The 22,207-nt window shown below is 42.5% G+C and overlaps 1 protein-coding gene and 1 long non-coding RNA gene across 2 annotated transcripts; one reads left to right on the forward strand and one right to left on the reverse strand.

Moving 5' to 3' along the window:
* Positions 1-506: 506 nt before the first annotated feature.
* Positions 507-20,745, reverse strand: ube2z (ubiquitin-conjugating enzyme E2Z). The gene is made up of 7 exons (XM_086133096.1): positions 19,891-20,745; positions 19,546-19,618; positions 11,598-11,785; positions 5,288-5,399; positions 4,150-4,262; positions 3,955-4,045; positions 507-2,314 (listed from the first exon to the last, which is right to left on the reverse strand). Exons 1-7 carry the CDS (start codon positions 20,313-20,315, stop codon positions 2,135-2,137), a joined length of 1,182 nt encoding a protein of 393 aa, XP_085989222.1. The 5' UTR covers positions 20,316-20,745; the 3' UTR covers positions 507-2,134.
* On the forward strand, positions 20,242-21,725 carry LOC147193319 (uncharacterized). Its single transcript, XR_015103216.1, has 2 exons — positions 20,242-20,390; positions 21,443-21,725. It is a non-coding gene; the product is annotated as an uncharacterized LOC147193319 (long non-coding RNA).
* The last annotated feature ends 482 nt before the right edge of the window (positions 21,726-22,207 follow it).

Consider the following 22,207-nt stretch of genomic DNA (forward strand, 5'->3'; position numbering starts at 1 on the left):
TCCTGCAAGTGTATTGGGCCGCCTATTTTGCTCATGTTCCCTACAAAGATAGATAGATCCATCGATTGATGAATAAAAAGAAGTACTTAAAAAGAGCATTAAGTGGGATATGATGTAATTAGACTTGTAAATCAAGAGGCAATTACACCCAAAACTCCTTACATGTTGCTATCGTCAAGGTAGCAGCAACATTCCTGTTCATGTTTATAAATAGTGGAGTTAGGAGTAATTTTATCAATCAGTAAGTTCGAGACAGATAAACCACAAACCACAACTGTGTTGCAAAAAACACTTTGATCCAAACCTGCAAGAGCGCAACATTAAAAAAAAAAAACGTGTAAGCGTAGAAGAGCAATTCATTTGTATAATCATACTTGAAAAGTGCTGCTCTTGCTCATCTATGTGCCAGGGGCGAACAGCCATTTGAAGCTGACTCATTTAATCCAAATCCACTTGAGAACACGTCTGATGCCCTGGGTATTTTCAAACATGATTTAAAACACATATCCAAGACAATAAAGTTTATTCTATAATTTTACAGAACATGGTAACACAAACATACCGAATGACTTGAAAAGGATCGCTGATAGCCCGAGGGAACAGCTCTTCTATAATCAGTGGGCCTTGTGTTGAGAAATCAGTTTTCGTTATTCATATTTGTTGTGCAATAAAGCCTTGGATAACAAAATGAAATGCCCCAAGTAAACATAGTAAGAGAGTGCACTGCACTGATACAAAGGTCCCTCTTAACCTAAACATGGCTATCAAATCCAAAGCAGGGATATACTGGAGGCCAATGGTTGGCATATAAGACTAAAATGTTCACAGGTAAAATGATTCGTTCCATTTCAAAACAATGCTGATCATTTGGAAAAATGTGGTGGGGGGCAGGGTACTCAAATGGGCAAAAATATTGCACCCTTTAATCATGCGGATCATTGCGTCATAAAGACATTTGAGCTCAACTGAAAGACACCAACAGAGGGGAAACAATTTGGCATTCTCATGTGATGTAACCGCCAGCTACAAAATACCTACAGACCTATGGAAGACACAGGACAAGATATTAGCTGGACTTCAATTATTGAGGGTTGCAACTGGGGTGGGTGGGATGTGTGTGTAAGGGAGGGGGGGGGGGGGTCTTGCTGGAGGTTTCACTTCAAGGACACAACACTCACCGTTCGGACATTGCAATGATCCACATCATGTCTTATCTGGTCATGATGTGACTATAATTTGAAATATCTATACTGTATATGCATTTTATTTATTCATCATCTTAGTTAAATATAATTATGCAGCAAACAGGAAGAGCGTCAACATTTGCAGTGTGTTATGAAGTCTACAGAACTTTTTCTTGGGAAGAACTCTGGAAGTTTTACAAATATTGGAAATGTTCGAGAGCCGATCATGAACTGCGCCACTTTTAACAATCCCTACTCACTATAAACTTGTCATGTAATACCCAAATCTAATGACCGCAAAGTATCAAGTGCCCTCCATTTCCCTCAGCGGAGTTGAAAATAAAAACGTACATAGGAAGGATGTCATCAAATGACAGCCTGCTTTTGACTTCAAAATGGCGCCGCGTGAGTGGCTGCCTTTCCAGCAGCTCCCAATTTTGTTGTTCTACTTCTTCCTTTCATAACTTTGCTGCTGTGAATCGGGAATTTCTCCATTACGAGACTAAAAAAGGGTTTCTTATCTTGTCTTATCTTATTTATTTTACCAATTTCTAATGATGTTTTTAAAGGTCATTTTCATTTATTTATTTTTTTTTACAAGTACAAGGGAATGTTTAATCTCAATGTACTACATATCTTCACAGCCTCTTCCAGTCCAAACATGAATTCAAACAGCTGGTTAGCTACAAAGGTAGCCCAATTCCACAGCTACATTGTAAATCTGCCAGTGTTTGACTCCTGAATAGTGTTGAGTTCTCTTGCTGCAGCATAGTCACTTTCTGGAGAGCAACACCATCGCTTTTTTTCCCCTCAAAATAAAATGTAAAAAAAAACATGGGATATGAAATATTTCATTCAACATTTTTTTTGTTTCTTGAAGCAAAAAAAAAGAAAAAACAACAACAGCAACAACAACAAAAAGTCCTCTCTTCTCGGCCTGTCTAACGGAGTCATGGCTGGATGCTACCCTGGCTGTCAGGGTCCGTTTCAGAGGAGCTGGTTTCAGAGTTAGAGTCGTCGTCATTGGGATCACTCATCACACGTTTCTCTCGTATTCGTCGGTGGATCGCGCTGAGTCGAGCCTGCAGGCGCTGATAGTCAAAACGACCACGCTTTTCTCCAAATGGGTCCTGGAAAGGGATTGAAGTCGACAGTCAATCTGGATGTTTCCGTCAGCCAGCAAATTCTTTCGTTGTAACCCCAGTTTAATGAAACAAATTCAAACTGTAGTATATTTTATTTTTTTTGCCTGTATCAAACCTGTATCAAAGTATAAGAGTGCACCGATCGTGTGTGAGCCTCTCCACCAAATTGAGGCATGTTATATTACTGAAAGACGAATTAAGTCGCTATGGAAAACGTGTTGTGCAATTCACCTTAATTCTCGCAGCTGCTAGCTGCCTTTTTCATGAATACCGGAGCCGCGAAGAATGCTTTGGTTATGTCAGCCGGCTTTCGATGTCTTTGGTTCAGCCCAAGGCTATAGCTTGGGGCCCAAGGACAACAGTTACCATGGTGCTAGTTTTGGTTGCAGTAATGTTTTGTGTTGAAAGAAAAAAAAAAACAACAACAAAAACCCATTGTTGTGTCATCCCTGTTTGCTCCAGAGAAGAGCGGTTTGGGCTGTCAAGAGCTTGAGGTAATTAATGGTCACTTACTTTTAATACTGCTAGCAAGTCAGCAATGTTAACATTATGTCCCTAGTTAGCTAGGTAGCTAGCTCACAAATGTTTGTACAAAAACATGAGGACCGTATTTCTTCAATTTTTGGGCTAAAGTTTTGGTAAACATTGTTTTTTTGTGCACAAACACATGTGGAAAGCGTCAAGGAACAAAGGTTAGTCACCTTTGCAAGACTCAATCTTTTTGGTCAATGTCAGGGGCCTATGTTGTTGAGTTCTCATTCGGGCTGAGCAAGTAAAGGAATTCAAATTGACACTGCGATGTTGATTCAGCTCTGCTTCATTTTGGTCAGTAGGCTTTATTTTTTATCTATATTTAGTATTCATATAGTGTCTACATAAGCTCAGTGCTTAAAAAGGACAGTCCACATTTTTACAGACCATTGCTTCATTAATTGTTTGCATCATTGTTGTAATGTGATTGTACCGACTTGTGTTGACACAACACTTGTTTGGTAGAATTTTGTGAAGTTGTAAAGCTTTAAAAGTCCAGGTGTTTAATGTGTTAAATAAATTTATTTAAGTAGACAAATTAACAGTCTTTCACATTAATTTATGGTTCATCAGAATCTGAATCTTACATATTTATTGGCCAAGTTTGTAAAGAAACACACAAGAGATTTGTCTCCGGTAGTTTGAGCCACTTCAGTATTAAATCACACAAGCAACTACACAAAATGAATGTTTTGTGTGTCCCAATGAACCTATGAACTAAGTCGCTGGGGGCTTTATGCACCTGGCAGTGTCACCCATGGCAAATAGATCCTGGGTGAGGGACCAGACAAAGCACGGCTCACAGTCCCATTGTGATGAAAACCACATATGGATCCAGTATAACCTTGCCGAGACACGGGTCATCAGCGAGCACCCCTCTGGAGCCAGGCCTGGAAGTGGGGCTGGCTGTACATATACCAGTGGGACCCGGCGGGGCTCAGCCCGAAGCGGCAACTGTTCGGTGCTTTCTATCATCTTTGTTACTGATTTGTTGCTTTGCTGTTGTATATGTTAGTTGCTCCATGTACAGCACTTTGTGTGCGGTGATGGCTGTTTGAAAGTGCTCCATAAATACAGTTGAGTTGAGTAGTCACCTTCATGTTTTGTCCCTGTAGATGCAGCCTCGCTTTACAAACTCCCTCATAGAAATCAAAGAATTCAAGGAAGGACTTCTCCATTACGCTCCTGAAAATGCACACACAAATTAAATGATCTGCACGGGTCGGAGGAGAAGGTGAGGAAACGATAGGAAAGAGGCATTTAAGAGATGGAAAAGTAAATAGTCTTGCCACAAAGCTTCAGGACAGTTAACTTTGCCCTCCAGCATGTCACACACAGCTACCCTCATTGTTTCATGGCGGATACACTCGTTATAGTTCTTACTGTCCCCTGGATGTCGCTCCTGAAAGTCACACAGAGACATCAAATTAAAATAAGGAACTTCAGGAACCCAGATCAAGAGCCAATCAAAACACCAGAAAATAAATGGCTTGCAGAAGACAGGATTTTTGAGGAAAAAAAAGCACCAGAACGTCATCATTTTTGTAACCTGTAAAAATACCAAATACTACCTTTCAGATATCTTATTGTGTTGTTTAATATATCTTTATGCAAATACCATTAAATAAAAGCGATATTCTGAACTTTTCTCGTACTCATCTTTTGGTCTGAAACCTAAATGTCTTTCAATATAGAATAAATACATAAAATAAGGAATTGACTATGCCTCTCCAATACCTTTTGGAGAGGAATGTACATATCACAAATGGCTCAATAATTCAACATGGCATTTTCTGTACCATACTCTCAGCAGCTAGCCATCTGATCAGCTAATATCCACTAACATTGTGCCATAAAAGAACATAGCATTTGTGTGGCATTCGAGCTGTTGCAGAAAGGACACAAAAATATGCCAATAGACGGTGCGTTTTAGTTTTTTAAGTGCTTTTGAAGAAAATTTCACCAATATGTCGGTTTGCGGGCTGCCCGATAGTCCAGTGGTTGTTAGCACATCGACTTCACAGTGCAGAGGTACCGGGTTCAATTCCAGCTCCGGCCTCCCTGTGTGGAGTTTGCATGTTCTCCCCGGGCCTGCGTGGGTTTTCTCCAGGTGCTCCGGTTTCCTCCCACATTCCAAAAACATGCATGGCAGGCTGATTGAACACACTAAATTGTCCCTAGGTGTGAGTGTGAGCGCGCATGGTTGTTCGTCTCTGTGTGCCCTGCGATTGGCTGGCAACCGGTTCAGGGTGTCCCCCGCCTACTGCCCGAAGACGGCTGGGTTAGGCTCCAGCACCCCCCGCGACCCTAGTGAGGATTCAGCGGTTCGGAAAATGGATGGATGGATGTCAGTTTGCAAATGGCGATTCAGGAATCTGTGAGAAAAAAAAACGGCAGCAGAGTTTTTCACAAAAGATAGGGGTGTACCTGTTCAAATCCAGGTTCATTGTGATAAGGTTTCTCCGTCATCAGAGACTGAATTGAAAGGAGGACAGAGGAGATGCTCTGCGCCGGACTCCATGCTGGTCCTGTCCATGTTCTATACAATAATGCACATGGATGTAGAGTAAGAGAGTGTCTTTATTGTCATTTTTACATGCACAATGTAATTGGAGGGGCATTCTCTGAAGATTCCATTATACAGTACAGTGATCCCTCATTTATCGCGGTTAATGGGGACCAGCACCCTGCCGCCATAAGTGAAAAACTGCGAAGGAGGGTTTGCTCCCCCCTAGGAATTTTTGTGAAAGTGTATGTAGGTATCAGCATGTTTAAAATATGTAAACAGTATTTGGATCGGATTAAACTTTATTGTCAAATGTACTGTATGTGAAACATACAGCACAGATGGAATTTCTTCCCTCTCAACACAAGAGGATTTATACTTGACATATTTGAGACGAGGCGGCCCGGTAGTCCAGTGGTTAGCGCATCGACTCACACAGTGCAGAGGTACCGGGTTCAATTCCAGTTCCGGCCTCCTTGTGTGGAGTTTGCATGTTCTCCGCGGGCCTGCGTGGGTTTTCTCCGGGTTCTCCGGTTTCCTCCCACATTCCAAAATCATGCGTGGCAGGCTGATTGAACACTCTAAATTGTCCCTAGGTGTGAATGTGAGCGTGGATGGTTGTTCGTCTCTGTGTGCCCTGCGATTGGCTGGCAACCGATTCAGGGTGGATGGATATTTGAGACAAAGACTACAGCAGTACATGTACCGGTATTTACTTAAAGCTTTAATTATAAAACATCCATCCATCCATTTTCCGAACCACTCAATCCTCACTCGGGTCGCGGGGGGTGCTGGAGCCGATCCCAGCCGTCTTTGGGCAGTAGGCGGGGGACACCCTGAACCGGTTGCCAGCCAATCGCAGGGCACACAGAGACGAACAACCATGCACGCTCACACTCACACCTAGGGACAATTTTAGTGTGTTCAATCAGCCTGCCATGCATGTTTTCGGAACGTGGGAGGAAACCGGAGCACCCGGAGAAAACCCACCCAGGCCCGGGGAGAACATGCAAACTCCACACAGGGAGGCCGGAGCTGGAATTGAACCCGGCACCTCTGCACTGTGAAGTCGACGTGCTAACCACTGGACTACCGGGCCGCCATTATAAAACATTATAAAGTAATTAACATTCATCAGCACTGGCTTCTGAGAGGCGAAGAGACTAGTGTTAGTGGTGTAGAAGGCTCTCACTTTACCCTCTGACGGTGTAGCTGCCATTAGCCTCTGGCTAGCTCCTGGCCAGCTATCCCCGCGAAGCCGACGTGTTTATGATTAAGACAATTAATGGGTATTGATGAGGAGGAGGCAAAGAGAGACGTGCTGCTGCTGCTACAAGCCCAATCACCCCCCCCCCCCATATGTCTTCTCCCCTGCACGAGAATCAACAGACACAAGGCTTCCCTAGTGTCTCGTGATGGTGGGCGCAGCTGCGAAGATGCACAGCCAATCAGCTCGTGTTATCATTGGTCGATGTCGCGCCGGGTACCAATCATGCGCCTTGAATGAGTGCCGGTTGCCTATACAGTACAGGCATGTACAAAATCTCTGAGTCGTTTGGCATTTTTTTCTGAATACAGTACTTTGGGGGGGGGGGGGGGGGTGATGTACTGAAGCGGCGATAAATGAAGCGCAATATAGCGAGGGATCACTGTATATCACTTATAACTAAAGCTAAAACGAGCTCTCAATTGGAATACCTTGGATCAAAATAACGCTTGAGGCATTTTTTTTCTACCTTGAGTAACGGCTTATTTACATGTACATTGCCAGAAAGCACGAAAGTCAACCGCAGCCACTATTGTTAATGCTACACGGCGCTAATGTGGGAAAAACTTCAAAATAAACCATACCTCACCAAATAATTTATGGACATCAACGCCTTGGTAGGCTTTCATTTCAGGGTTGTACCTCGCAGCGTGTTGCAGCATAACACGCGCGCACGCACGCACACGCGATAATGTACTCTGCACGCGCGCGCGCATGCGTGTGTGCAGTTGTGCAGGGTTTACCCCAGAAAACTTGCAAAGCCTGTTGATGGAGAAGCCGACCGGCTTCAGAATAGACATTTTATTTTAGTCAGTAGAATGTATTTACATTGTCATGAAAAAGTATTTGTCCCTTCCTGATGTCTGTGATCATTGCATATTTACCACATACAAAGGTATCAGTTCATCAAACCAATTTTAACAACAAACAGAGACAACCCAAGGAAATACAAAATGCAGTTTCTAAATGCAAATTTAATTTATTAAGACATAAAAAACTACATGTCCCTATGGGAAAAAGTAATTGCTTAATAATGTGTTGTGCCTCCCTTGGTAGCAATGACTGAAATCAAGCATTTGCAAGAATTGATGAGTCTTTGACATCACTGTGGAGGAATTTTGGCCCATTCTTCTTTGCAGAATTAGTTCATCTCTGCCTTATTGGAAGGTTTTCTAGCATGAACTGCCCGTTTAAGGTCACACCACAGTATCACAATTGGATTCAAATCCAGACTTTGACTTGGCCACTCCAAAACTCCTGGTGTGTTTTATCTACTGCATGACCCAAGAGCGCTTGCGTTTGAGGGCACAAACTGATGGTCAGACATTCTCCTTCAGGATTTTCTGTTATACAGCAGAATTAATTGTCCAATTAATCACGGCAAGTTATCTTGGTCCTGAGTTTGCAAAACAGCCCTCGGCCATCAAAATGCCACCACCATGCTTCACTGTTGGCATAATGCTTTTTGTTTTTTTTGGGTTTGTTTTCTTTTAATCAAATGCTGTCCAATTTTTACACTGCATATAACCGGTTGCACATCTTCCAAAATGTTCACTTTTTGACCCATTGACTCATCAATCCACAGAATGTTTCCAAAAGTCTTGAGCATCATCAAGATGTCTTTTGGAAAATGTGAGACGAGCCATTGTGTTCTTTTTGGACAGCGGTGGTTTTCACCTGGATGCCATGTTTGGCCAGTGTCTTTCTTATGGTCGAGTCGTCGAACACTGACCTTAACTGTGGCCAGGGAGCCCTGGAGTTCTTTAAATGTTGTTTGAGGTTCTTTTGACCTCCTGCATAAGTCATCATCACACTCTTGAAATAAGTTTAGCTGGGTGACCACGCCTGGGAATGTTTGCTACTGTTACCATTTTTCTGCATTTGTGGAGAATGGCTCTGACAGTGGTTCGCTGGAGCCCCAGAGTCTTGTATACTGCTTTGGAACCTTTTTAAAGTGATGGATTTCAAAATCTATTTTTTCTCATTTCTTCTTGAATTTCTTTGGATCGTGGCATGACGTTTGTTTCTTGACATCTTGTAGCCTACTTCATTTTGTCTGACACATCTATTCATGTGATTTATTGATTGACCAAATGTGGCAGTAATCAGGTTTGGGTGTGGCATGTGAAATTGAACTTAGCGTTCCTAAACTGTCGTTAGTCAGAGTTACTTTGAGATTTGACAACTTAGTTTTTCACATAGAGCCAGATAGGTTTGCTTTTTTTCCCCCCTTGGTAAATGAAATCATCCTCTAGAAACTGCATTTTATATTTCCTTGGGTTGTCTGTGTGTGATATAAACATATGTTTGATTAAATTAAACATTTTTGTGTTGTAAATATGCAAAGAACACAGAAATCAAGATGACAGTGAGACCTGGAATGGCCTATTTGGGAGGAACGCCCCCACCCCCTCGATCTGAACTCAAGTGTTTTTCTGTTACTGGACTTCTGTGGTCATCACGGATTGTCCATAACGAACACCAGGTTCAAACATAAGGGTGTCCATATGTGCACTTGGGACCAGGCCCCCCTAGCCCGCAGTTTGATGATTTACTTTGTAGTCATGTCACTGGATTAAGGGACGCATGTTTTGGACTGACGAACTGATCAGCGCCTGGTGTGTTGGCTCCGTGGTGAAGGAAGAAGGCGGTCCGACCCGGCAGACGCATACATATTGTGAGAGTTTGTCAGTGCCTGTTGTAACGGCCGTTCCCTGAACCCGGTGGCAAGGGATGCCGTCAAGCTGAAGAAAGAGTCCTAATGGGCCTTTGTCTCATGTGGGACTGCGGACACGATCGGCGATGTCTGCGAGTGTGAGTCTTGGTGGACTTGGAGAAGGTATTTGACCATGTCCCTCAGGAGGTTCTGGAGGGAGGTGCTTCGGGAGTATGGGATACCGAGCCCCTGAATATGAGCTGTTTGGTCCCTGTATCACTGATGTCAGAGTTTGGGCCGCATTGCCAGCAGTGAGACGGATTCGTTTCCAGTGAGGTTTGGACTCTGCGACAGATGCCCTTTGTCACAGATTATGTTCAAAATGTATGGACAGATTTTCTAGGTGCAACCCAGGCGTTGAGGGAGTCCAGTTTGGTGGACTCAGTAATGCATCTGTGCTTTTTGCAGATGTGGTGATACTGTTGGCTTCTTCAAGCTGTGATTTCCAATTCTTGGAGCAGTTCGCAGCCGAGTATGAAGCAGTTGGGATGTAAATCAGCACCTTCAAATCTGAAACAATGGTCCTCAGTCGGAAAAGGGTGGAGTGCCCTCTCCGGGTCGGGGCCGGGGTTGAGATCTTGCCCGACGTGGAGGAGTTAAAGTACTTGAGGCGGATCAGTGCATCATCTGCTGTGAAGCGGAATCTGTATCGGTCTGTCATGGTGAAGGAAGAGCTGAGCCAAAAGGGGAAGCTCTCAATTGACCCGTCGATCTACGTTCCTACCTTCACCTCTGGGTCATGTTTTTTTATATTTTTTCCCCCAAGATGGCGCCCGAGTCGGCAGCCTTTGGCAAGTGCTCTTCAAGAGCCTTGCATTTTTGTTGTTTTTGTCTTTTTGTTTTGTCACATGTTGTTTGTTGTTTCATCGTGTGGACCTGATATGGACTGTTTTCAGCGTTTTTTGGCCACGACATTCGTCAAAGGAGAAGTATCTGTGCTTGGTGGTTGCGCCTTCTCGGCAGCACGCCTGTACCAGCACAGATTGTGATTGGGTGGAATGTCGGCGCCATTGACTGTCGGTGCTGGACAGACCTGGGGCGCTTGTGTTTTTTGCGCCTGTAATGGGCAGCATTTCTCACAACCCCGTTTTGTTCAGTGGAGATGTCGGCGCTGTTGGACAGTCGGCGTTGGTGCGGCTGGATGAATGGCTGCTGAAGTTGAGGATGGGGAGAGAGGAGCGTTGGCGCAGAGCGCCGATGCGTATTTGGAACCGAGAGTCGCCGCTTGGAATTGAAATGGATTTCCATGGGACAGGAGAAGTGAACCAATCTCTTTTTTCGTCAATGGATGCTACAGCTTCTTGTTGACTTTGAAACTTAGCTTGTAGCCAACGTGTGCACATTTTGAGCATGGCGTCTCTGATCCACTGGTTAAAGGACACTTTGATTCTCTCCTCTTTCATCTCAAACTGCTTCAAACAACAAAGCGTGTGACGGAAAAGTGGTTAGGACTGCACGACTGTCCGTGTTTTATGTTATGTGTTGTGTTTATTATTTTACCTTATGTTAACTGATTTGTTAAGCGCTTTGTTACAGCTGCCGCTGTTGTGAAAGCGCTATATAAATCAGCATGTGTTGTATTGTATTGTATTGTATTGTATTGTATGACCAAAAGAATGAGATCCCAGATACAAGCAGCCGAAATGAGTTTCCTCCGCAGGGTGTCCGGGCGCCCCCTTAGAGATAAGGTGTGACCCTCAGGCATCCAAGAGGGACTCAGAGTTGAGTCGCTGCTCCTCCACGTTTAGAGGAGCCCAATGAGGTGGCTCGGCACACTGGACACATTCCCGGTGAGGTGTTCAACTATGTCGTACCGGCAGGAGGCCACGACACTGGACACATTGAAGAGACTATGTCTCCTGGATGGCCTCGGAACGCCTTGGCGTCCCTCCGGGAGAGTTGGAAGAAGTGGCTAGGGAGAGGGAAGTCTAGGATTCCCAGCTGTAGCTGCTGCCTCTGTGACCCAAACCTGGCTGAGTGGTAGATGGAAGGAAAACTTTTCCATAGATTGAAGTGAAAGCTTCAAATCCAACTCGTTCATGCCTGCATGCCAGTCCGAGCTCCAAGTTGCAAATGTGTTTTATTCACAGGACCAGCCAAACAATGAAAAAAAGTGTCATTTTGTACTCCGAAAAATAGTGTCAGCATTTCTCATTATCATCGAGTTATGAGTACGGTTAATTATAATGCATCAAATGATGAAAATTAGATGCATACTAAATATTTAAATCAGTAACTTGCAACTCACCCAAGGATGCTGAGGCAGACTTTGCCATTGCGGTAAAAATTGGGATTGAACCGGACACTGTTCTGACCAGTGGTGATGAGCTTGACCCGTGGCGGGTGGATCGGGTAGTCCGGAGGGCATCGAAACAGGAATAGGAAGAAACCGCCCTCATATGGTGTATCAAATGGCCCTATGATTAGTGCATGGATCTTAGAAAGAAAAGAGAATACACTTAATACACTGCATTTCAAGTAAGTATACTGCACATATCATCACAAGTTAAAAATAAACATTTGAATTTTTGTTTTGCTGGGACTGCTTTTGCATTTGCATGTTATTTCTCATGTCTATTTAGATCATTGCAAACTGGTTCCCTCAGATAAAGCCAGGCTCCTGTCAAGCAAATGCAAAAAAAAAAAAAAAACCCCCAAAGCAAAACAAACAAACAAACAAACAAACAACAAAATTACACGCACAAAAGAACACTGATGAGGGAACAAGCAGGTATTTCAAGCTGCTGGTATATTTGGAATCCAAAGCTCCGCAGTCATACTATAGGTTGATTTGCCCTCTAACCAATGTTGACAAGGTCAAAAACGTGTGCGGCATTCTTAAAGAGAAATTCTATTGGGCAAGAAGGCTGGATATCTCCAAACAGCACTTCTGGGAGCTAATAATTGCATTCAACTTAACGGGTTTGCATGGAGCCTATAATTCCAATTAGAACAAAACTGTATGACCAAACGAAATGAAAACACTCCAAAATAACACCTCAAGCCGAATAAACAGACAGAATCCCAATTAAATTTCGTTCTTATTCACAGGCGTGGTATATTCCTTTCGCCAATCCAAACAGATGTCATCAATACGTTCAATCGGAGTAGCAGTGCTGCGTGCGGTCTGCACTTTCTGTCTTCACGTAAATCATGGGTTATGCATTTGAAAATGGCACCTTCCTACCAGAGGGTGTCTGAAGCAGGAGTGCTTGTTTTAAATTACTTGTAAACTTATTTTTATTCAAGCTGTTGCTTCAAAGAAAGTGTAAACAATCCAAACTTACTGTGTTAAACTGACAAATGAACTCCTCCTTGATAAATCACATGATGTTTACTCGCGAGTAATTTGTAAAATAGATGACTCAACGCCACCTTGATAAAACACGCAATGTTTACATCGATCTGCATGTCACAGTCCAGCTCAAAGCCTGTGGCAAAAAATGAGGGGACACAAACAACCAAGGAATACTTTACTGTAAACAATAAGTTTACTTTTAACAATAAAAAGGTTTAAGGGATGTGAGTGTGTAAATATCTGAAGAGTGTGCAAAGTATATGTATGAATGTAGGTACATGGGCGGTAACGTGTGAATAAAACAACCAAATAACACAACAAACAAAAGGAGTGTTACCTAAGGGCAGAGAGCAAGCACGATTATGGAGCACACCTATATACAGTAATGGGTGAGCCAGGTGGCTCCAACCGAGAGGACTCGCCCCTGCCTGCCCGAGGAACCGCACCAGCTGGATAGGGGCGGTGCTGTGACACCCCCCTCCAAATTTGGCCAAGGCTAAAAATAAACTCCTCCTCTTGTCTCAAAGTTGAAACCTGGCATCTTCCAAACCAACCAACCATCCATCCTCCACCTCAACAATCATATATCTAAGAAGTTATTTAAGAGGAGGAAGAACATCTCTCAATCAATCAAATTCACTTTATTTATCCGTTAGGAAATTCATGAGCAGAGAGGCCCACAAAACACAAGTCATGACCAATCGCACAAAATTCATCATAACAGAAAACATCCATCCATTCATCCATTCTTTTTGTGATCCACTTTATCCTCACAAGGGTCACGGCGGGGGGGGTCCTGGAGCCTATTTCAGCCGACTTCAGGCAGTAGGCGGGGGACACCCTTAACTGATTGCCAGCCAATCGCAGAGCACACACAGACCAACAACCAGTTTTATCCGGGTCCTTCGGTTTCCTCCCACATTCCAAAAACATGCATGGCAGGTTGATTGAACACTCCAAATTGTCCCTAGGTGTGAGTGTGAGTGTGTATGGTTGTTGGTCTGTGTGTGCCCTGCAATTGGCTGGCAACCAGTTTGGGGTGAAGTCGGCTGAGATAGGCTCCAGGACCCCCCGCGACCCTAGTGAGGATAAAGCGGTTCGGAAAATGGATGAATGAATGAATTAACAAATCCATGGAATTAAAAGGCGGGGCCCGGTGGTCCAGTGGTTAGCGTGTGTGTCTGAGCATGGATCGTTGTTCGTCTCTGTGTACCCTGCGATTGGATGGCAACCGGTTCAGGGTGTTCAAGGTGGATTAAGATGGGGAGAAAGGTAGAGATGACCCTCTTAGTCCTCAGAGAGTGTGAGAGAGAGAGAGAGAGAGAGACCTAGACTTATGTGCTGATGGTAACAGGATGTACTCAGAGTGCTTTGTGGAAGAGAGAGAGAGAGAGAGAGAGAGAGAGTGGGAGCTGTCGGTTGCTATCCAGGTGCCTTTTTAATGACAATTATTTTAATTACTTTAATGTTATTGTAGATGCTTGCCTCTCTACTGTCTTCCATCACATCAAAGATCTTGGGGCACTGAAAACCCTTTCCGTCCTGTCTCCCTCTGTTGGTCATCGTTTTTCATGTTTCATAAGACAAATGGTGCCTTTTGTTGCTTGGGCATGTGCAATGACAAAGACCCATTCCAGTCCTTATCTTAGCAAAAATAAACAAAACACCATTAAAAATCTCCCAAACGTATGGAGGTAATTTGGTATACTGCTCATCACCAAGATAACAGTGGCAGATCATGGTTAAGGGCCGTTTTTCTTCAGCTTGAACTTGGGCCTTACTCAAGGTGTAGGGAATTACAAACAGTCGTGTTAATTTTAATCAGCCATTTCTAAATTCAGTCAAAGTTTTCATCGCACTTGTTAGTTTTTAATCACATTGAGTCAACCTTGTCCCATTTCGGTTTGGTCAAGTTTTGGTCGACTAAAAGTTAAGCATTTTAGTCTGTATTTTAGTCCAAGATGACAATTGGATTCATCTAGTTTGAATAACAAAAACTGGGAACATTTTAGTCCGGACAATCATTTTAAGTCTTTGGGGTTTTTTTGTCAGCAAATATTGAACATTTCCATCTGATTTAAAATTAATTCACAAAACTTTTTCTCTCATCAAAACACAATTCAATGAATACGAGACATAGGATATGTTCTGATAAAATGTGCACATTTTTTATTTACTTTCTCCATTTCAAATTCATACTAAAAACAAAACTATCCTATTTTATGGAGAAATATTGCAGCCATCTTTATGCGTGCATGCATTCATTTCATACATTAATATTGATGGCAATTCAAATCAAATTTCCTTGTGATGGTTCTGTGAAGAAAAGCATTGTATGTCACCAAATACATTAGGATGCAAACTCCTCGAACAGTAGTTCCCAACCTTTTAATATCACAAAACTCAGGCAACCCCAAACATTTAAAACGGACAATTTGAGTTGCTTTATACATTTATAGCACATTTATGAAAACGTAGGCTAATGTTGTTCTGAATTATGTATGGCATATTATTTTATTTTATTGAGATGACTTGTTTTAGTTTTAGTTTTTAATTTGCATCTGTGTGTGGCTGCCCAGGTGATTTGTGCTAACTATGATTCACCAGCATCTCCTTTTCGCTTATACTTCTGTCTGCTTTAACTAAACTTGCAATCCAACTGAAGCCTTAGTTGCTTAACCAGTATATCTTATCTTTTAGCACAAATTCAACTTCACACCCATAATTACATCAACAAGTGGCTACTATCGCAACATGCTACGAAATATTAAGATAAGATAATCCATCCATCCATTTTCCGAACCGCTTGATCCTCACTAGGGTCGCGGGGGGTGCTGGAGCCTATCCCAGCTGTCTTCGGGCAGTAGGCGGGGGACACCCTGAATCGGTTGCCAGCCAATCGCAGGGCACACAGAGACGAACAACCATCCACGCTCACATTCACACCCAGGGACAATTTAGAGCGTTCAATCAGCCTGCCATGCATGTTTTTGGAATGTGGGAGGAAACCGGAGTACCCCGGAGAAAACCCACGCAGGCCCGGGGAGAACATGCAAACTCCACACAGGGAGGCCGGAGCTGGAATTGAACCCGGTACCTCTGCACTGTGAAGTCGACGTGCTAACCACTGGACTACCGGGCCGCCCAAGATAAGATAAGATATCCTTTATTAGTCCCACACTGGTTAACTCAGCCAGCATTAGTTTGCGATCGGTTTAACGCTCCTTTTGGAACATGACAGGCAGTGGTTTAATGTTCCGTGACAAATCACCACCACTAAACTTTTTTGTGAACTTGCCACGTTGTCTTTGTGGTGAACTGTGGCGTGTCTCTTCAATAACAGTTCTTGCAGCAATGTAGTTCCCCTGAAAAAATGTGGATCCCCTGCCTCCGCAACTTGAGTTAACACGCAGCTGTTCTGATGTTGGTGCGTCAAATTAGTGATAAAATATTTCCTGCAATGTGCTTGCGCACTGGTTATTGCTGTTTGGTTGCATTGAATGAGTATTCTATGGATTTTTTTAAGATCTTCTGTTTGTGGAATGCACCTCGAGTCAACTGCCAAACAGGAGTACAGTAAAACTCCTCAACAACGAAACCTACATGGGCGAAAATACCCCCAGTGTGAAAAAATCTTCATGCATTAACACCATTCCCACTCTCCTGCCCCTCATACAACGAAAAAAAAACCCTGTTGCGTTACACGAAATGTTTTTCTCTGCTCTAACCTCCATAGAGATTCACTACAACGAAGTCTAATCCAACAGCGACCTCTCCTGCTTCGTACAGAAACGGCAACAGCAACCACCACACTGGTTTACAGTAAATATTCCCATCTACGGAGTTCTTTCAAAAGGAAATTCCTTCACCCGGACTAAAAACCTATGCATTTGTAAATTTCCCCAATGTGGGACAAATAAATGGTATCTTTAATCTTTAATTAAAATTTCGACAACAATGTTACATTAACGATCAATTCATAACACCGGAATTTCCACTATCCGGAACCCGAAAGCCATACAGAAGCACGCAGTGGTGCAAACACAAGCAAGTCCCGCTCGATACTACGGAATAACTCTGTCCGCACCACCATTTACTCTCATTGGATACGAAACGGTGACATGTAAGTGACTCTAATAGCATGAGTTTTACTGGAATAGTGAACGATTTTTATTTCGTTCACAGCTCCGAGTTTCCTAAACGCAACATACTCATAGCTGCTCTGCCATTGGCTTACCGAGCATCATCCTGGCCTCCGATTGGCCAAGAGGGACCTCACGATCTATGTGTGTAGATACTGCAGCTAGATCCGTGGAATATGGAGTGGAATGCATCCGATTAGCTGCTCAGAGTAAATTGCTTGTGGCTCGAAGGACAGTCAAATAAACGAGCGTTTCCTGGAAACGTGCTAAAAACCTTACGCTAACTGGAGCGCTAATTAGAGAGAAGGCGAGTTCCATCGCGCTCACTATGGCCATCGAGGACTACGAAGCGTCCCGTGGCTTTCTTTAAAAGTTCATTGCATGACCTCAGCTGAGCAACGCTGTCTTGGGTGGCGATCGAGGGGAGGTCGAGTTAGAGACAGTGAGATGGTGGAAAGAAAAGCTACCGGGTCTAGGAAGTATTTGTTATTATTAGATTCAGACACAGCATGAACGTTGCATTGCTAAAATGGCTACAAAACGGACCTTTGGATGTCAAGCAGCAAAGACAAGAAGCGCTCTGACGCTGGAAGAGAGGGTAAAAGTGATCAAAATGAAAGACGGAGGAAGCAAAATAAAATATATTATCCAAGAAATTGATGAAAGTGAATGCTGATCGTAAATGTAGCAATTTTTCCCTTTTTTTTCCTTTCTACACTGACTATATGAAGTGTCAAATAAGTGTGTGCTCATACTTATGCACTATTGGGATAAAAATAAAGAGTACACATTCGTTTGTGTGTGCGCGTACATATACGTTTGTGTGTGTGTGTGTGTGTCTGTGTGTCTGTGTTTACATCTGACATCAAATTTGATACAATAAAAAACCCACTGTTGTGAAAAATTTCTTGCTGCAAACATGATTTAGTTGTAGAGGAGTTTCACTGTACAGCATTTGTTTTCTTTTCCACACAGTTACCGATCGTTGACTGCAAGTAAAATGAAAACATGCAAATAATGTGTCACCGCTTTCATTTAATGTGTGTGTGCGCTCTCACCGCAGGGGATACTTCTTTTTTTTTTTTTTTAGGTATAACTACACTGGCGCAAGGGCTGAGGAGGAGGAGGTGGAAGAGACAGGATTTGACAAAAATTATAGAATTTTCACCTTGTCTTTTTTTGTGAACTAAAATGTCCAGATTTTAGACCAGCCTTTATTTAGTGAACTACATTCATCAGACATCTCATTAGTTCATGAAAATGCATCGTGACTTAGTCCTAGTTATTGTTTATGAGATGGGGGTTTTCGTCTCATCTAGTCTAGTTTTCATCTCGTGAAAAATGTGCGTTGACTGCAGACAAAAATATTTTTGTTTAGTTTTCATTTACAAAATTAAAACTCACTAACAATTCCAAATATCAGTTAGCGTTAGCACAAAACATTACTGCTATAAAAAATGCTGTTTCATCAATAACTGCTTCAAAAAGGCTGAGTATGCAGAAAAGTGGTTAAGATTGAATGACTGTGTGTCTTATGTGTTGTATTATTTAGTTTTTATGACTTCTAGTGGTGCCGCAAGAGTGGCTGCCTTTACAGCAGCTCCTATACTTTTTTGTTCTTCTACTTTCTTCCCTTCATGACGTTGCTGCTGTAAATTGGGAATTTCTCCATCATGAGACGAATAAAGGGTTTCTTTTTATTATTATTATTATTATAAATTTAAAAATGCCAGGAGAAGCCTTTTAGAACTGTTAAACTTTACTTGGGGTTAATCAGGGTGATTGCAAATAGTGGCAGGTGCGTGGGTGGACTCCCATTTAATTGCGTTTGGGCGATAATTGAGATCAATATGTATTGTGAATAACCGGTAATCGATATCAGAACATGCCTTTGATAAAATGTTCAATAGAAAAAAAATAATACAAATCAGAACGCTAACCAGCATTTTGCGTGTTGTAGGCAGCGCAGTGGTCTAAAAACACAAAACAGCAGTTAATCCAACAAAGAAGCTGCTAAACCAATGAAGAAGAAACAACCAAACCAACATACTCACAAGGAAGGAGACAATTCCATTACTTTGTTCAAATAAATCACCAGTTGACTCAGTACAACTTTTGCAAAGGACCCCTTGCAAGTTCCCTGTCTTTGACGTGCAAGCTTAACAGTTCTAACAGCACCAGTGTTAGCCATCTCAGACCTTCGTCATTGCACTGAAGTCAAAATCAGGCAAGTAAAATATGAATGGACAATGGAAATAATTGGTCCACTAAAAAGATAAAGTTGTCCTAAAACGGTTGGTCAATGGTAATGCATGAACTGCAAGACAGGATTAGTTCACAACACTTATATTTTATGAGCATTGAATGAAGGTTGATGTAATTATCAACGATGCAGCTTTAGGGGAGCAACTAACTTTTCGAAAAGCATTTACAGTGAACTGGTGAAGGAGCAACTTGCACATTATAAAATAATGTCGAACTCCTGGTTTAAACTTTTTTTTTTAATTGGAAGGAAAATGGGAGGTTTTGAGATTGCTTTTCATCACTCAAAATAATTCAATTTGTATTTGGGTCAGCATGCCTGAGCAGAAAAGGCAATATCTTGGCTCAAATTCACCTTACTGGTAGACACCCCTCAAGGCACCTCATACTGGGCTAATTGGGGATTTTTTTTTTTGGTCTAGCATGCAGGAAGTCATAGATGTACTTTATAAACTATTCGGCAAATGTGGCTTGCTGAATATCTGGTCATTTACCTTGGTCATGTCTTGAGGATCTGGGACGACAAACATCCCAGGTGGAGGTTCCTTGTAGATAGACATAATATCCCTAAAAAAAATAAAAAGTAGTCACTCTTTCAACGTGCCAATATTTGTTCTGAGATCTCAAACGTCCTGTGTGATTTCAAAGGTATTCAATGATATTTAAATTTGTCAGGAAACATAATCAAGTCTGATTACCATTGCTGTAACAAGACAGGTTTTCAAAAGACTTTGGAAGGTTAGATTCTCAGTTCTCCTGTAGTTTAAAACTTCCCAAGAAGGCGGCATTTCTTATAAGTTTTCAATTTCGGTTTCATTGCTGCAAAGTTGAAAAGTTACCTCTTGATCCTTAAAATAGCTGGCTGCGAGGTTTTTTCGTTGTCCCAGTCAGTACTCCGGGTCGGGTCCCAGGAAGCGGCGTAGACCTGTGTTAGGGGGCCTGGTCCGGCCACTCCGGCGACGGCTTGCCCAACACTCTGAGCGGGTGAAGAGGTGTGCATGTTCGGTGATACGGACACGACCGGTTGAGATAAGACAAACGCGTTCCAAAAGTCCGTCTGGGTAGCCGGGAGACCATCATTTGGAGATCCATCGGGGCTGAGGCCACTCTGGTCACCCTCAGAAGACGAACCCGTATTGGCGCTGAGGGGTGCACCCGTTAAGGAGTTTGCCAAAGTCTGCAGGGGTGAAGATCCACCGCTCTGTCCGGTAACACCAGGGCCATGTGTATCACCGGTTGACGTATCTCCAATGCTGTCCGCCATGCCTCGCAAGCTATCAAGCTGGAGCTAAAATGCTGGTGTTCAATAATGTATACAAATTGTTCGAAGCATTGACAGGTGAGCGACAAATTGAAAGTCTCTTCACCTGTGTGGTGCTTTAATGGTATCAGAGAAACGACGACCCGGGTCGAGATGACACCAGAAAACGAGAGATTTCTTCTCCTGGCATAGTAGCTATTTATCGTTAGCTTAACTGTGTTTTCAGCAGGCCTAAAAGTAGAAAACCGCCAGCAAACTCACACTTTCCGCGCGTGACAGTCTATGAGAGAGTGTACCAGCAGGTTACGTCGATTTATAAGAATGCGGGTTCTAAATAAAAATTAATTCTCACCCCCGGTACCCTGGTCAGAACCACTAAAAGGCTAAACTTTTACACCAGATTTCGATTCAAGCCAAGAGTCACTCGTATGGTATTTGGGAACTTCCGGTATGACTTCAAAGTTAAGTACACTTAAAAATAGACGTATGTGTCGTAGAATACCATGTGTTTCCTTACTTCAAACACTTGTGCAGTCGTCATAAGGCTGCATGATAAAAGTGATACTCTCAATTGTAACATTAACAAAAGAATCTACATCTAGTGCAAGAGCTCTGTCAGTCCTTTGAATAACACAATCTGTCGTGTACAATGATGTAACGGTACTGTTTCACCCTAAAGGTGTTTCCGATGTTTTGGTTACCTTGTAGCAGAGATGTTAGCAAGTCACACGATGAATTCTTCAATCTTAGGAAAGTGAAGTCCTAATGAGAAATCTCAAAGCCAAGTGATAAATCATATTAGTGTCTTACATGCGGGTTGTGGTTTTTAAAGCAGATCAACATGATGAAATATCATTGGCCAATTAATGTAACCTGAACATTGTGTCCTTCACTTTAAAACAATGCAATCCAATTAAAGGGCACTTCCAATTATTTTGTGAAAATAATTTACACTTAATTTCATCTTTTTATTTTTATCCCCAACAACAACAACTGTCAAAGACACAAAACATGTATGCTTGTTGAATATCTCAATCCAAGGCCATGTCACAGACACAGGGGTAAAATTGTATGTAAATAAGTTGAATTCTCTCTCAGAGACCACTTTTGACTTTTTGGGGGGGCACCAGGAGTTCCCAGGCCTCTCTGCAGGACATGCCCAGAACACCTCACCAGGAAGGCATCCAAGAAGCATTCTAACCAGATGTCCGAGTCACCTCATCTGGCTCCTTGCGATGCGGAAGAGCAGCGGCTGCACTTTTTTCATGCGGATCAATGGCTGAATGTCAGCAAACTCTGAAATTCACATCAAGCTTACATGAAGGCCATATCTCTCTGAGCGGCGTGTTTGCGCATAGCGAATGTTGCATTTTTCTTTAGGATTCATTAAAGATCACATAATGCAAAGATCAATCATTTTCATGGTCTCAAACTGTTTTTCTTGCCACAAATAAAACTTGAACGTGTTCAAAATTTGATGACGCCAAAAAATATATATATTTGCAATCATTAAAAATGTTTCGGAATATCTTTGCAACTGTTTGCAACAATTAATGAACCTTGAAAAAAAAATTACATGCGCACACACTTGCAAACCTTCGCCAATCAACGAGACACGGGGTGAAGCCAACTACTGGTGAACAGAGATAAAGAAGTCGATAGAATAAGTCCATCAATTGCATTCAGTATGAACTTTAACATTGATTGCACATAATTAAGATGGGGTGAACTGAATTATCTTCCTCTCTCGAAGATTATTTTTTTCATTATGTGCAATGTACAAGGACTGGTAGGTTGGAAAGAACGACTGGTGCTGTATAGTGAAACAATTAGGAACTATAATAAAATATTTACTAAAATTTGAGTGATGTACTCATGTGTTATACAGTGCCCTT

This window comes from Hippocampus guttulatus, chromosome 16 (genome assembly GCF_054856545.1).
Source record: "Hippocampus guttulatus isolate MCC_2025c chromosome 16, RoL_Hgut_1.0, whole genome shotgun sequence".
In the NCBI taxonomy this organism is placed as follows: Eukaryota; Metazoa; Chordata; class Actinopteri; order Syngnathiformes; family Syngnathidae; genus Hippocampus; species Hippocampus guttulatus.

Coding starts and splice junctions, on each gene's coding strand:
- ube2z (XM_086133096.1), bottom strand. CDS start 20,315: ATGGCGGACAGCATTGGAGATACGTCAACCGGTGATACACATGGCCCT. Junction 5,400..11,597: donor GTCTGCCTCAGCATCCTTGG/GTGAGTTGCAAG, acceptor ATTATTGTATAG/AACATGGACAGGACCAGCAT. Junction 2,315..3,954: donor TACAGGGACAAAACATGAAG/GTGACTACTCAA, acceptor ATCCCTTTCCAG/GACCCATTTGGAGAAAAGCG.